The following is a 16,963-nucleotide window of genomic DNA, read 5'->3' as shown; positions in this document are numbered from 1 at the left end:
GGTATATTCTAACCCCCTGACCCGCTGGGTTATCGTTAATGCGTAATCTGGGTAAGTGATTTGTGATGTTACAAATTTTGCGTCACGCAGAACGAAGCAATTTGAACTCGTGAATGCCCTCTTCTGTGTGTGATTTGTGGTGGTGTAACATCACTACCAAATAGTTCACTTATCGATTGTAGAGAATGAAATCGATAGGCAGCTTTTTCATTGTTTACCTCTTTGACACGACGGCACATCACAATCCTACATCTGTGCCAATTTTCTTCGATAAAGAAAATATTAGTCTGGCAAAGCACAGTCAAATCAAATATGTTTCCCATAAACAGTGACATCAGTGGTGCAACTGATGATATTCAAACTACTTTGCGTAAAATAGCCGAAGAAGAAGATGAGATCAATACCAATTTGGATAATCTGCTGGGCAAACAGTCGCTTATAGATTCAAAAATGAATGCATTCGGCTACTTCCTCACTGCTTTGAATACAGTCACGACAGATGCAAAAAAGTTGAGTTTACAAATTTCGCATACTGCTGATTTAGCCGGATCGGTAAGTTACAAAGTGCGGAGTGTCGATTTGGCGAGGAGTCGAGCATCTGAATGTCAGCAACGCGTACACGATTTAATTGATCTGCAACTATGTAGTCAAGGTGTACTGAAAGCGATTGATGACGAAGATTATGAAAAAGGCTCAGCACTCATTGGACGTTTTCTATCGATCGACCAACAAGTTTTGCAGCGCACTGCCGGCGATGTAAGCAGCACGTCTGGCGCTGTAACGTCTGTAAGTGATGCGGTACGCACATTGGAAAATGCCACCGAAAAAATGCGTAAACTTGTTGTGACACGATTTGACGAAGCAATTAATAAAGATGACCTAGCATCTGTAGAACGGTTTTTGAAATTGTTTCCACTATTGGGTAAGCATTATGATGGAATTGAAAAATTTGGCAAATATATTTGTATGAAATTAGCAAAAAAATCAGAAAAAGAACTACGTACTACTTTAGATATAGCTAAATCTGAAAATCGCCTGCCAGTAGCATTTGCAGATACAATGACAACTTTGCTCGAGAATTTTGCACGCGTTATTGAAGTAAATAAGCCAATTATCGAAACTCATTACGGTTCGGGTTATCTTATTGCGCTAGCTATTTTATTACAAAATGAATGTGATGCTGAGGTAAAGAATGTTATACTAGAATTTAATAAATATAGACGTATAAAAGATTTAATACAACAAATCAACGACTACAATCGCAGCACAGGTACCGGGTCTGGTATGTCATCCACCCTTAGTCAATATCAAAAGCAATCCTTGACCATGGATAAGCCTCAGCCTAAAGAAATTGATCCACTTATTATAGAACTAACAATAATACATTCGCGTGTGGAGTTATATTTTCGATTTTTAAAACGTAAAGTAAAATCAGACATTGACGCAAGTAGCTTGGAGGAAAATGAAAAGGAAAGGCAAATACAACGTTTGCAATCGCTTCTGAATAATTCTGATCTTAGTCGGCAAATGCAAGAGCTACTCAGCACTTATATACTATTCGAGCGTCATTTTATCGAGGAGAGCATACATAAAGCAATAGCTTTAGATACATTTGAAGGTGGTCAACAATGCTCCTCGATGGTAGATGATGTTTTCTATATACTACGTAAATGTATACGTCGATCACTGACCACACAGTCAGTCAACGGTTCTTGCGCAGTAATAAATAACGCTTCATCTTGCCTGTATACCTACATAAATGCATTGAAAATTCCACTCAAAACTGGTTATCCTTCAGGTTATACAGATTTAGCTTATAGTGCCATACAAAGTGCAGTACAACATGGAAAATTGCAATCCAGCGATAGCGATAAAGCGCGAAGTAACTTCATTAATCGTCTAAACAATGCTGATATGTCAACAGAATTCCTAGAAACCTTATGGGAGACAATTGAACAGGATATTAAAAATACCTTTCCGTCGTTATCAGATACAGAACGTCGTATAGTAGATAGTTGCATTGCAGAATTGCGCACTGTAAGAGATACGTTAAAGGCATGTGTAAATATCGGTATGACACAATTGAGGTCAAGTGCAATTAAACCACGCCTTAATCCATGGGTTGATCAATTCCTTAGCTACAGTCATATTTTATCTGAAGAAGAACTTGCCAATTACGAAGCTGGCGAAACATTCATTCAAACGCTTATTGTACAACTGGACAGTTTCTTGAGTCAATTCAAAAATGTATTAACACCACGGAATTTTGATGCTTTTGTTAGCATTTTGGCATCAGACACTACCGCGCGATTGGAACGCGCCATTATGAAAACCTCCTTCAACCGTTTGGGTGGTCTCGTATTGGATCAGGAAATTCGTGCCTTAAGTTCGTATTTAACAGGGGTTACATCATGGTCGGTACGTGATAAAATGACACGTCTAACGCAGATTGCAACAATATTAAATTTAGAAAAATTAGATGAGCTTGCTGACTACTGGAGTCCAGATAATGAGAATGATTCACCTACATGGCGTTTAACGCCACAAGAAGTGAGGACATTATTGGCTTTACGGACAGATTTTCGCATGGATGACATCAAAAGGGTTAAATTGTAAACTATACTCATCAAGGAAACTAATATAAGATACATAATAAGCCGAATTGTAAGTACATATTATGTTTACATACATTGGTTTTGAGATAGATATATCTGTGTATGTATGTATGTGTATGGTAATGTATTCTTTAATATAGGTTAGGTCATGTTGTCCAAGTGAGCTTCCCCTATCAGGGAAGCTACCAACTTGGACAACATGAAGGCCCGTTGTGATACCACATATAGTGACGTAGATATAACTTCTTAGAGAATCGTTGGGTAGCATGAAGTTCCGAATGATTCCGATCTCAACCTTGGATAGCTCCTCGGGAAATCCACTTTCGCCTAGTTCTGACAAAAGCCAATTATTTCAGCAGACCTCCTGCCATCCACTTTCGGGCAGAAAGATCTTGCTACCCTGCAAGACGTAGTGTCAGCCCAACGTTTGCTGAGCTGTTAATATATGCAGAAAGGTATTCTGCGAAAAATTACTTCACCCCCTATTTTGGAGCGCTCCGGGCCATAAATAAAATTCTTAATTTCCGCTTACGGATTCGAGGTCCAGGGATCAGGCCGCGTCTTTTGACGAGTTATTTTTGGACGAGTTTTACGTTAGAATTTTAAAATTTTAGGTCTTGATAGTTCATAAACGCAAATGTATTTTAGTTCAATATTGACCCAACGAAAAGAAAGTGTTGCTCGTGGTTCCATTTCGACTATGTGTCGCCAATTTTTTTGATTTTTTACGGGGTTTTTGTTGTTGTTATTGTAGCGAAGGTTTTGAAGAATGTTATCAATGTTAATGGTCCTTTGTCCGATATATGTAGATGCGGTAAGTGCCGCTAAGAAGCACCATTAAGGTGCTAGCGCGACCATCTCGGGAACGATTTAATATCACCACATTGAACGTTCCCAGACCATCCCGCCACACCCGCTAGTTCCATGCGAAACTTGGGGTCGGCAGAGCTATTGACTATTGTTGACTATTTGTATGATACATGCAAATTTGTAACAGGATTGGTTGTGGAAGCTATAAATTGCGCTTATCAACCCCTTGAATCACACGACGTTTTTGACCTGGCGGCGACCTACAAAAAAAAATCACCTCACTGCCCACGTATTTTTTGGTGTCACATATGGTTTTAATCAGGAATATTGAAAAAACAACAAATCTCTTCGCGTAATACAAACCTTTAGCGTGAAGTGCTGAACTTCGTTAACAGCGATAGCAATCAGCAATGATTAGTAAACCTATGAGCAGGTCTGGCTAGGCTCTCTTTATTAATTTTGATTAGTCTCACTTGGGTATTGATATAAATAACAGCTCTAAACAGAAATGTTTAAAACCTCTGTTGCGTTTTTATTAGTTTTTTTAATGGAAATAATACTAGCAAAAGTTATAACTTCAGAAACCAAAGTAAAAGACGTGGATCTGCAGTTGTTACATTTGAAACGATTTCGACGTCAAATAGATATAAATTTGTCCGCTGAGCATGATGATAAATACGATGAAACAGAAATCGCGTTAGAAGCTATAGCAAATCTATGGCGCAGCCCCGATAGTAAGACACAAATTGAGGGAACGGCCAAAGTGGTGCATAGTAGTAGCGCTCAAAAAGTTGGAAATACACGATTTTCAGGACGTTTACATGTACATCATGATTATAAGAGAAAATAACCCAATACAAGGAATGTAGACCTTTAAAAATATTTGTCAAATTTTTATTATAATTCGAATCAGCAGATGATTTACTGAGAACTGCTTAATCTCATTTTAAATATGTACATATATGAGCCCTTGATTTTGAATGTGGTATAAGTCAAAAATTAAAAAAAAAGCTAGTTTATCAGCTATTTCATAACAAATCCTAATAAAATAACATAATCTGAAGAGATTAGCAGTATCCCATGAAAACTAGCTCGATAAAATGTGTTTATTTTTTGGTTGTTAACAAAATACAGTTACTAATTTTAACGTCTTCGGATAGCGGTTCAGGTATGATCAAGTAATCCTTTTAATGTAAAAAGATTAAGCCGTGTCTTAAATGCTAAAACATCTGGAACGGATGGTCGTGGCAAAATGGCTGGTTCATCTAGAAAAATAGATGAAGAAAAAAATTAAAGTGGTACGAGAACATATTCTGAGTTTCCCAGCATGTGAGAGCCATTACACGACATCATAGCACACTTCAGGTCGAAGGTATCTAAGTGCTCACTTAGATATTCGAAATTTGTGTGAGCTGTATTTGAAAAAATGTGATGAAAATAACACATCAAGCGTGAAGGAGTGGACTTACAGGAAAATATTCAATGCGGAGTCCAACTTAAATTTTCATACTCCTCGTAAAGACACTTGCGAAAAGTGTGATTCGCTAAAACTAAAAATTGAAGCATCCAGTAATGAAGACGAGAAGTTCCATCTCATGGAAATTATTCACATCTTAACAGTGCCGTCCGCGCTAGAAAAGTTTTACAGATGCCATACAAAAAGCAAAAGATGACCCGAGTGAATATTACGGATTCACATTTTGATCTACAGAAAGCACTTTCTTATCCAAAACTTTCTGTTTCGGTAGCCTCCGGTACCACATAAGCGCAACATGTATGTATACAATTTAGGGTTTCATAATTTCTACAACGAAAATGTATGCATGGGATGCAACGCCTCATGAGGATCACAGGAAGTTGCGTCCTGCATCTTAAAGCACATTCGGGATATTACCACTCAAAAGCATGTTGTTGTTGTTGTAGCGATAAGGTTGCTCCCCGAACGCTTTGGGGAGTGTTATCGATGTGATGGTCCTTTGTCCGATACAGATCCGGTACGCTCCGGTACCACAGCACCATTAAGGTGCTAGCCCGACCATCCCGGGAACGATTTATGTGGTCACATTAAACCTTCAGGCCATCCCCTCCCTCCCCTCGCCAGAGCCTCGTCTGTTAGTGATACAGGATTCGCCGCGGATAGGTGTGGTTGACAAGTGGGTTTGGAGAAGCTATATATTGCGCTGGCAACCTGAAGGGTTGCACTACACAGCCCCTTGAATCTGGTATTTTAGTCGCCTCTTACGACAGGCATACCTACCGCGGGTATATTCTGACCCCCTAACCCGCTGGGGTCTCAAAAGCATGTCATAGCTTACAGTGATGCATGCTCAGGACAAAATCGTATCATTAACATACTTAGCTTTAATTTGGTTAAAAATTGTTCAGTCATCGGATAATAATCTTGAAACAGTTGATCATAAATTTATGGTATCTGGCCATTCTTTTTCGTCAAATGATCGCAATTTTGGTTTGATAGAAACTAAAATTAAAAAATCGAATTATTAATACATCCCTGAGCATTACTATAATTTAATAGAATTATGTAAGAAGAAAACCCCATTTTTGGTAGTACAAATGGCTCAGAGAGATTTAATTTCGACAAAACAACTAAAAGAATCAACGAATAATAGAAAGAAAAATACCAATGGAGATGCTACGTCTGGGCTAAAAATAGAATGGATCAGATTTCGGTAATAGTCCAGTTGAGGGGTCGACTACTAATACGCTACCAAAAATATCTAGAGAGGTGTCAAAAGACGCGTATTAATCTCGAGAACAATAATCCGAAGGCGGAAAAATTTCATCTCTGTCCGGAGATATTTGCAGTTGAATTTGGCGATTTTCATGTGGTTGTTGTTGTGTTAGTACCCACCAAAAAAATTGTGCATCACCGTGGCGGTAGCCACGGTTATACCACACACCCGGACTTGGCATGGCGTAGCCCAGTGTTATTTTTTATAAACGCGGCCGAAGGCCGCCAAAGCAGAAAGGTGTTCTGTGCAAAAATACTATGGATCCCACCCCCGGTTTCGGAGGTATCCCGGGTCTTTTTCCGGTTTTTCGTTAATATCTTTTGAACGAGTTAAAATTTTTATTCTCCGCCTTCGGATTATTAATACTGATGTCAAGACACGTCGTTTGACACCTCTCATTGGTAGCGTATTAGCAGTCGACCCCTCAACTAGCCTATTACCCAGATTTCTAAAAAAAATGCTCCATATAAGATGTTTTATAAAACTTCCTTCCGAATTCAAAGTATTAAACCTCTCACCTAAAATAGGAAGACCTAGAATATACGAAAATATTGATTTGCTTATACACAACCATTAGACCAATACAGAAGAAAAACGTAAATATATGATGAATTTACTACCCTATATCCCACCAATTTTTCACAAACACTTTATTTCCCTAAATATTAATAAATAATTTACTTGGTTATAATGAAATGAGTTTGAATAAAATGTTAATTACTAATAAAAATGTGTCCTTGATGGGGTAAGTTATTTATAAAGTAACGAAGTTAAAGAACATAATTTGTGACCACTGGCTCGAGGTCAGGTGTATTAAAAAACAACGTTTTTTGTTTTTTCCCGATATATTTCAATCTCCTTCGGAGATCGTCTTCGTGCAATTTCGTTGTGTTTTTAATACACCTGACCTCGAGCCAGTGTAACAACAACAACAACAGCCAGTGTTCACAGATTATGTTCTATAAGAATTAATAGGTCGCAGAGGAAATACATACATACATATGTAAAGAAGTTAATTTTGAAAGTGGTCAGTCATTTCAACTTTTCGAAACCACATTTCCTTTTAAAAATGATTATAAATTTCATGATCATAATAAATACTTGTTTGTTGGCCTTACTTTACTGTCAAAAAATCATATTCCATAATACAAAAATATTTTTTCATCCATTAAAATGCAAAACTCTAAATATCTCGAAACAAGGAAAATATGACTTATACCACTTTCAAAATTAAGGGCTTGTACATATGTAATATAAACCTTAGACATACTTCATAAATAAAAATAAGGCCAACTTAATAATCGTCAAGGTGCTGATAAGCTGCTTTTGTGTTTTCTGCCATTTTAATCACTTTTAACATAATAATAAATATAAGGATTAGGCCCGGTTTTTAGTACAAGTTCAACTCAGTTTGTCAGTTAAACTACACTTAAACGTATTTTGCAGTTTTTCAGTCTTCTTTAACTGAAGTTTAAGCGGCCGATCTGCCATGGTTAAACTCTAGTTAACCTATCAGTTATTTGCGTTCGTACGAAATCGCAAATCACACACCCAAGATTGCGCATGTAAACAAAAGATCAGCTTTTTTATGGGCAATTTTACGTCATTTTCCTTTAGTTCTTGTTTTTTCTCTTTCTTACATTCGCTCAAGCAGTCAAGTGTGACCTAGATGCGCAGAACGAAGCAATTTTGAACTCGTGAATGCGCAATCCATTGTGAATGTAACTAAAGCTGTAGTCATTGGTGCCGTTTGTCGTATCGCTGTAGTCGTATCCCTATCGTAATCAGCTGTTACGACGGTAACCAAAAACCAATTGGTTGGCTACGATACGGTTACGACCTTAGCGGCACCAATAATCGATTGCATTGATTCTCATAAAGCTGGAGACATTGGTGCTTTATCAGTAACCGTATCGGTAACCTTTTAACAGCTGATTCGACCAACCTTATGAGAATCAATGCAATCGATTATTGGTGCCGCTAAGGTCGTAACCGTATCGTAGCCAACCAATTGGGTTTTGGTTTACCTTCGTAACGATAAACAGCTGATTACGTTAGGGATACGGATACAGCGATACGACATACGGCACCAATGACTCCAGCTTAAGGTTGGTCGAATCAGCTGTTATAAGGTTATCGATACGGTTACCGATAAAGCACCAATGTCTGCAGCTTAAGTGTGATATCGTTATCTGTCAACTGCCTGACAGGATGTTCAATATGGCTACTTTTTAGCGTTTTGACAGGGTGTTCAATATGGCGGTGCATATCTATCTCATAAAGAGATCAGAATGAGACAGCGATAGTCAATTACAAATCAGGTGATCCAATCACTTTGGAATTTTGACGTCTATGCAGAAGATAACACACTTAGTTTCATTCACAATGGCGCAGTCTTCTGTGTGTGATTTGTGGTACGAAATGGCGTCGAATATTCCCAACAAGCGTTTGGGCTTGAGTACCAATAGAGCTCATGTTTATAACTAGGCATACTTCTGAAATCTCAAGAGTTCTTTCGAAACAGTGGCTCAACTTGGGAATCATAGCGTACTCAGCAAAAGAGGGAACTTTTTATAAAGCAAAATATGATATTACTTAAGTTGAAAAAATTTAATTAACAACTGTGGTTCTCTAACTGGACTCAAATGTAAGATTCAATGATGTTGATGTAGGATCTTAGGTGTAGTTGACGGAGCACGCTACCACCACATCACTGCGGCCGCTTATATAATTTATTCTTAATTAATTACGCTTCATTAATACTATCAAGCAGGTGTTTATTTCTCACAATAACATCGGCGGCCACCGTGGTGGGATGGTAGCGTGCTCCGCCTACCACAACGTATGCCCCAGGTTCACACCCCGGGCAAAGCAACATCAAAATTTTAGAAATAAGGTTTTTCAATTAGAAGAAAATTTTTCTAAGCGGGGTCGCCCTTCGGCAGTGTTTGGCAAGCGCTCCGGGTGTATTTCTGCCATGAAAAGCTCTCAGTGAAAACTCATCTGCCTTGCAGATGCAGTTCGGAGTCGGCATAAAACATGTAGGTCCCGTCCGGCCAATTTGTAGGGAAAATCAAAAGTAGCACGACGCAAATTGGAAGAGAAGCTCGGCCTTAGATCTCTTCGGAGGTTATCGCGCCTTACATTTTTCTTTTTTTTAACATCTGTTGGTTTTGGTGGTACCTTCGTGGAGATTGTTTTCAACTCCACCTCAACTCAATATCCAATGTAGGATATCAACTGAAGAAATGGGTTGAATAGTCATTTGAGAACTATACATTTCTCAAAATCTCTCGAAATTAGGGTAGTAATTGGAAAATATTAATGACGTTGGAGATCAACTGGAAAACTTTTAATTTTACAAAATTTCTCAAAGGTTGGATGGTGAATTGAGAATGAAGTTGGATATCAACTCGAGAACTATCTGGTTTAAGAATAATTAAATAATAGCTGTGTTTTTATTTTCACATCTATATACGTTTACGCTCAAACTTCATATGGACTGCTAAGCGACAAACTTTAAATACACCTCTTAAATTGCTACGCATAAAATCAGTACTACTAAATTTCAATACGCATTATACTCAGGATGTAACTGAAATATGTGTCTGTTACACCCTCTGCACTAATTCTATGTATTCTATGCGCGTCCACTATTTATCACAACTGATTCAGGTATATGTTATACACAGGAATACAACAGAGGGTTGTGTCTCCGCTTTTCGGTACACCCTGTGCTGTAGGTAGTTCTTTAACCATTGCCGCTAGATGGGTCTCCTAAGCGTTATCTAAGCGAGGGTGGGGGGTTTTTTCACGCGCAAACGAAACGTATATGCATGTAAAAAAAACACGGCTAATGATGTTGAATATCACTTCCGGAACTAGATATATATTTCCCCAGAGAATTTTTTTCCATGTTTAGCTGGAGACATTGGTGCTTTATCGGTAACCGTATCGGTAACCTTTTAACAGCTGATTCGACCAACCTTATGAGAATCAATGCAATCGATTATTGGTGCCGCTAAAGTCGTAACCGTATCGTAGCCAACCAATTGGGTTTTGGTTTACCGTCGTAACGATAAACAGCTGATTACGTTAGGCATACGGATACAGCGATACGACATACGGCACCAATGACTCCAGCTTTTGTTGTGTAAACAAGATCCAGCTGTTGCCATATCTACAAATTACCTAGATAATAAAAAAACCAATGTTGCCGCACAAAACAGCATACCCCAAAGGCGGCCTTAAACTGTGACTGAAAAACTGCACAGTAGTTTAACTGGAGCTTAAATTTGACTAGAGTTTAAGCAAGCTTCGTTTAAGCTTAGCTTAACCAACCACTGATAAACCGGGCCTTAGTTGCGTACAAATATGAAAATACGAATTGCAATATTTATATTTATAATATTAACAGTCTTGCAAAATTGTACAAATTCGCATTGGAAAACTTATGATGAAAAACTTCTGGCAAAACGACATTATTATAAACGATTTCGTCGCCAATTTGATTTAACGTTAACCGCTGAACATGATAACCAACAACAAAAAACTGATATTGCTATAGAAGCATTGGCTAAATTGTGGCGCAGCAGCGACGGCAAAACCACAATTGATGGTGGCGTTAAGGTAGTCCATAGCAAAAGTTCTTTACAAACGCAAATCCCCAAATATTCAGCACGTTTCGATGTGAACTTTGAACTAGACGGAAAGTGAAACAAAACTTTAAATATGCCAGACTATATCGCATTTTTTTTTTATTGGTGTACAGTAGGTTCTCACAACTTAAGTTTTTGGAAATACGGATACCAAGTTATATTAAATCAGATAAGTCGGTAATAAAAATTGCTCACTTACTTCAATAGTGTCATAACTCAAAAAACACAAATTTACAGGAGAGCCATTCAAAGATTTTAACAGCGCATATTAGGCACATTTTCATTTTTATAGCACGTGGCAAATTTTTAATTGATCACAAAGATTTTTTTATACAACATAGATCATGATATTGGGTACGTTTATATGTTGTTAACTCAAAAGTCGTGTTTTTTGAGTTACGACACTATTGAAGTAAATGAGCGAAATGATATTCTCTTTATTTTTTTTGTTTGCCACATTGAGTATTCAGTAATGTCCTTTGTATATCCAAAAATTCAGAAATATAAAACAATTGATTACCATTTACATATATATCGACTGTTGAGTAGAACATCATTCTCTGTTGTTGTTGTTGTTGTTGTAGCAGTGCTTCGCCCCATCCAATAGGTGCGTCTAATCACAAATTGTCATCAATAACCTCTAACGGGAGTCCAAGAAAACTTGCTGTTTCAACAGGGGTGGACCATAATGAGAGGGGTATTAAATGCGTTGGTTCCACATTACAATTGAAGAGATGGTTGGTGTCATGTGGGGACACATTGCAAGCAGGACATATATTTCGTATGTCGGGTTGATTTTGGATAGGTTAGAGTTTAACCTGTTACAATACTCAGATCAAAGTTTCTTATTATTCATTTTGTGTTTGCCGAGTCATTGTGCATTTTTGTTTTTGTTGCAATTTTCATTGTGAATGATAACTAAGTGTGATATCTTCTGCATAGACGTCAAAATTCCAAAATGATTGGATCACCTGATTTGTAATTGACTATCGCTATCTCATTCAGCATCCCTTTCTATCACCCGCTGAAGATATGCGCGGCCATATTGAACACCCTGTCAAAACGCTAAAAAGTAGCCATATTGAACATCCTGTCAGGCAGTTGACAGATAAGATATCACACTTAGTTATCAATCACAATGGCAATTTTGATTGGCACCTTTTCACCTTGCAATTGTTTTTGTGCGCACACTTTTTGTTTTTCGCGCTATTTACTGTCTTCGCAGCTGTTTGCGTCGCTTTTTAAGTGTCAAGTGACAGTGACTCTAAAACTGCTAGCTACCGCTAAGCTCCTAAACTTTCAGAGTTGCTTTATATATAACCTTTCTCGTTCTCAGTGCTATTTCAACGGTTTTTTCTTTGTAATTTACAAACATATCTTTACCATTTCTATATTCTTATACTAGTCTATTTTCATTTTCTTTCTATAAAAAATGACTTGCATTTTCAAAAACTGTTAGGTAAAAAGCGAATCCGAACGTTTTGTCTCTTGCTGGCTTTGCGATGGGCTCGCCCATGGAAAGTGCGCGGGACTGACGGCTAGAGTTGTTGACACTGTCAATGATGGGGAGAAGGGAGTATGTTGGTCATGCATTAAATGCAGATCAACTAAGGTTGACCTATTTAAACTGTAGAAAAACACGAAATGCGTTTTCTGAAATTGCTGAAGAGTTTTCCATAATCACGGAAAAGTTCAATCAATACGATACCTTGTTCAAATCTTTCAAGTGTTTGGATGAGTTACCGCATTGTTTAAATAGAAATAAAGACAACTGCTCAGAACATTAATCTTCCGCAAGTGGAGCTCATAGACTTGGCTTCCCCAAATCCGCAAGTTGTGGTTCCATCCAATTCGAAGGCCGCGGAAAAAACCTTAGAGTCTCAAACTGTAATTTCTGAAACTGTAACTTCTCAATCTGTGACTTCTTATTCAGAAGGTGGTTGTAGTCCCGCTCAAAAAATTGATTTTTGTATCTCGCTTTGACAAAGACACTTCCGTTGAGGATATCAAGTCTTATGTCACCTCGAAAATTAAGGCTGACGGCATGACTTTAAGGCCCCTATTATGAGCATCTTTCGATCTTCGTTGGCTATCGAACATCGAAAATCGAATTAGAAGTTGGTATTATGACACCTCATCTCTGTCGAAATTTTCGTTGTGTACCGAATTTTGTAGCGAATAGAAATTTGTTGTCGACGCTGTATCGAATAGAAAAAGAATTGTTTAAAATGTAAGTTTTTTGTATTTATGTTCTAATTTTTTACTACCTAGTAGTAATTTTAAACTATTTGAATTAATTTTATATAGGTCCAAGGTCGTGAGTACAAAACAACAGCTTGAAAGGCTGGTTTCAATTATGGAAAAAAAATTCCCATATAGCAAAATTAACTTGCACAAAGGTTCAGGTGACAAAAAAGTGGGATGATATAACAGTGGAGCTGAACTGTTTAGGACCACCAGTAAGAACGACGAAAAAGTGGATTAAGGTGAACTAAAGAACCACAGAAGTCAATTCTGTATAATACAACTTTATTTTTGTCGTCTCAGGTGTGGGCTGACATGAAGCCAAAAACAAAAACAAAAATGTCGGAGAACATAGTGGAATACCGTGCAACTGGTGGTGGACCAAACAGGTTAAATATCTTTACGCATTCAGAAGAGTCTATAATGGGTTTGTTAAGTCTGGACAAGAGCATGGCCTTAGTACTAATGCGAATGAAGAATGTGAAGATATGATTGTGGAGCGATTATATAGTGATAACTTGGAATCGGATGAGAATTTGGAAGTAAGTGGACAAAGTGGTTCACCTGATGAGGAGAGGCCACGAAAAGCAAATCGAAAAAGTGCAGCAAAAACGATAGGCTCAAACTATTGCAGGAGCAGACAGCAAATCAAAAAAATGTTTAAGAAGAGATGCTGAAAACATTGGAAGAGATCAAAAAAAGTGCTCTTGAGACAGAAAAGTATGCGAAGAGAACGTATAGCTTGGAGTACTATTATAAACGTGATTTTTTGAAATTGAAACAGGAAAAGCTGGAGTTGTATAAAAGCCAAATGAAAAAATAAGGCCATCACAAATGTATGCTTTAAGTGCTGAACAATACCTGATTTTTTTTTTTTTAACATACATATGAAACTGAAGTGATATTTTTTATACCAAATTTATAATAAAATTTAAGACTGTATTATGAAAACTGAAAATCTTTAGCTTCTAAGAACCATAATGAATTTACCAAATATTTTTTTATATATATACATGTATATGAATTTATTATTTCAATAAAATGAAGTATCTACAAAACTCGCAATATTTAGTTTCTGATTTCTTCTGCTTCCGAGTTGGTTGTGGATTCAATTTCGGCGAATGGGATATCATGGTCGTCATCTTCATTAGATAACTCTTTTACAGAAATTTGTATTGTGCAAAGCCGCACACACGTTTATAATTTGTATTGCTTTTTCTGGTGTGTAGTGAAGGGCTCTTGCCTGTTCCAAATGTGATTTCAAGGCCGACATATTGAACACACAATAATCATGTGTTGCTCCCGGATATTTTGCATTTATGTATCGTATAGTCATAGAATGGTCACAAACCTAAAAAATATTTGTATAAAAATGTAAACTTATGTATTTACAACCTGAAACTAATATCAAAATCGTATACTTACAATCATAGCATTAATGCTGTAGAATCCTTTTCTGTTGTAATATAAATTCTGTAATTCTTTTTTGGGAGCAACAATTTTAATGTCTGTGCCATTAACACAGCCAATAATCCCTGGAATTCCGCTAACATTATAGAAATGCAACTTTGATTGATGTAGCTCAGCCTACTCATAATTGAATTTTATCCATCTTTCGCAAATAAAATTGTCCAAGACATTCAACACCTCTGTTAGAACCACAGACACATTCGGCTGGGCAAGTACGAATGCATTTTCGTTTCCAATGCTCAGTTGGTAGGATCCCCGAGCACAAAATCGGAGAACTGTTGCCTATTTTAGAATATTAGGAATATGCTTGGCTCTTGTGCATTGCTGAAGCAGTTCATCTGTACTGGACAACAAGTCCATGAACGCTTCTTTGGACAGTCTGAAGTTTTGAATAAATCTATAAACAAAACTTATAATTTCAACAATTTAACAACTTATTTAGAAAGCTACACTTACGTGGTGGAATTCATTTTCAAAGTATTTGAAGCATCCCTCACGCGTCTTCTACTTCTGGCTAGCTCCAGTAAGCTTTTCTCTTCATCTGACGAATCATCAAACCACAATTCCGTCGTAGTCATACTTATATTTTCAATATTTGCATTTAATAACTAGTTCTGCTTTTGTCTATTTATTTTATTTTATTTGACAGCTGAAGGAAATGTGCTATTGCGAACTTTTGAATTTATCGAAATTCACAATAATGCTTGCCTTCATCGAACGTGCGTCATAATACCGAATGAAAATTCGTTCGATCAGCTCTTTCGACCACAGTCGAAGATCGAAAGATGCTCATAATAGGGGCCTAAGAAAATTTAAATTTAATTACGAAAGAAACATTTCTTCGTTTAGAATTGATGTCTACTCAAAAGATTTTGATAAACTTTTGGACAGCGCATTTTGGCCGCCAGGGGCTTTTTTCGCGAATTTGTGCATAAGACTATTGAGATTACTCAAAATGTAGCAAAAATTCCTCCTCAAAGTTCCGATCCAAAAAACTTAATTAAACATCTTGCTTAAGCATTTACTATCAAAACGTTAGAGGCTTAAATTCTAAATTAACTGACTTATATTTGAAAACCATTCACTGTAACTATAATATTATTGCTTTTACCGAAACATGGCTGAAACCCAATGTTTTAAATTCCGAAATTTTTTGCGGTGAGTATCAGACCTATAGAAATGATCGCTTAAATAGGACCGGAGGTGGTGTCTTGCTAGCTGTACATTCTTCAATTCCATCTGAAGATGTTAATTTAGCCGAAGTTGATTCCATCGAGTTTAAATGGATCCGAATCTTACTAGGCCGGGGTCATATTTACTTAGCCATTTGCTATATTCCACCGTCTTCTGATCTATCAGTGTATATGCACCATATTTCACTGTTACATTCAGTCAATTCGATGATAAAGCCCACGGACTCAATTATTGTTTTAGGCGACTTTAACCTGCCACATATATCTTGGAATACCGTTGATCACAATATTGTCCCCGTATCATCCAAGATGCATAACAATGACTTTTTGGATGGAATTACTGATCTTTGCCTTAATCAGATCAACTTCTTTCCGAATAAGTATGGAAAATTTTTAGACTTAGCATTTGTTGACGACATATCTAAATTCCCTATAAATCGGTGTGAACCTCTTGTTTTGCCAGAAGACGTTTACCATCCTTCTCTTGAGATAACTTACGAAATCATAAGCAACGAAGTCGGCTGCACTAACAAAACACGTGTCTCTACCAGATGCTTTGATTTTTCCAAAACTAATTTCAACAATTTAAATAAAGAGCTTTCTCAGATAACGTGGCCTCGATATAAAGAGGATGTAGAGCAAAACGTTTTACATTTTAATAAAATCATTTATACTTTATTTGAAAAACATGTGCCCAAACACACATGCTCGTACATTGAACCAGTGCAAGCCTGGTATACTAAAGATTTAAAAGCTTTAAAAAATAAGAAATCACGTTTATTCAAATTATATAAGAGAACCGGTTTACATTCTGATTATGCACAGTACACTATTTTCCGTCATAAGTATTTTGAACTTAATAAAAAGGGTTATAAAGCTTACATATGTAAAATTAAAAGAAGCATTATTTGCAACCCGAAGTCTTTTTATGATTTCGTAAATTCTAAACGCAGAACTAACGGGTTTCCTTCTGCCATGCAGTTTACAAATAGCATTTCCAACGACGATCAGGAGATTGCAAACTTCTTCGCTCAATTCTTTCACTCTAATTACTCTGCTGTGGTTGATTCATCACCTACAAATTATCCGTATGAGCTCCATTCTAGTAACGCAATATATGCCCCACATTTTTTGCCTGAAGATGTTACTACATCTAAAGACTCCAAAAGAATCCTTCAAATACGGTCCCGATTTGATCCCAACATGTTTTCTTAAAAAAT

General features: G+C 37.1%; 2 protein-coding genes across 3 annotated transcripts; both read left to right on the top strand.

The window, feature by feature from the left end:
* The first annotated feature begins 201 nt into the window (after nt 1-201).
* Nucleotides 202-14,063, top strand: Cog4 (conserved oligomeric Golgi complex subunit 4). 2 transcript variants are annotated; one of them, XR_010948967.1, is made up of 3 exons: nt 202-2,664; nt 13,144-13,322; nt 13,384-14,063. XR_010948967.1 is itself a non-coding variant. In XM_067761144.1 (2 exons), the coding sequence occupies exon 1, from the start codon at nt 313-315 to the stop codon at nt 2,614-2,616; it is 2,304 nt and encodes a 767-aa protein (XP_067617245.1). In that variant the 5' UTR covers nt 202-312; the 3' UTR covers nt 2,617-2,664; nt 10,596-10,735. The 2 variants fall into 2 exon arrangements, 1 of the variants encoding a protein (XP_067617245.1); XM_067761144.1 differs by lacking the exons at nt 13,144-13,322; nt 13,384-14,063 and adding an exon at nt 10,596-10,735.
* LOC137237482 (uncharacterized) lies at nt 3,582-4,516 on the top strand. The gene has a single exon (XM_067761145.1). It carries the CDS (start codon nt 3,934-3,936, stop codon nt 4,273-4,275), a length of 342 nt encoding a protein of 113 aa, XP_067617246.1. The 5' UTR covers nt 3,582-3,933; the 3' UTR covers nt 4,276-4,516.
* Nucleotides 14,064-16,963: the final 2,900 nt, after the last annotated feature.

This window comes from Eurosta solidaginis, chromosome 1, assembly GCF_040869045.1.
Source record: "Eurosta solidaginis isolate ZX-2024a chromosome 1, ASM4086904v1, whole genome shotgun sequence".
Classification (NCBI taxonomy): domain Eukaryota; kingdom Metazoa; phylum Arthropoda; class Insecta; order Diptera; family Tephritidae; genus Eurosta; species Eurosta solidaginis.
Note: the sequence above shows the minus strand (reverse complement) of the source record. Positions and strands in the feature narration are given on the sequence as shown.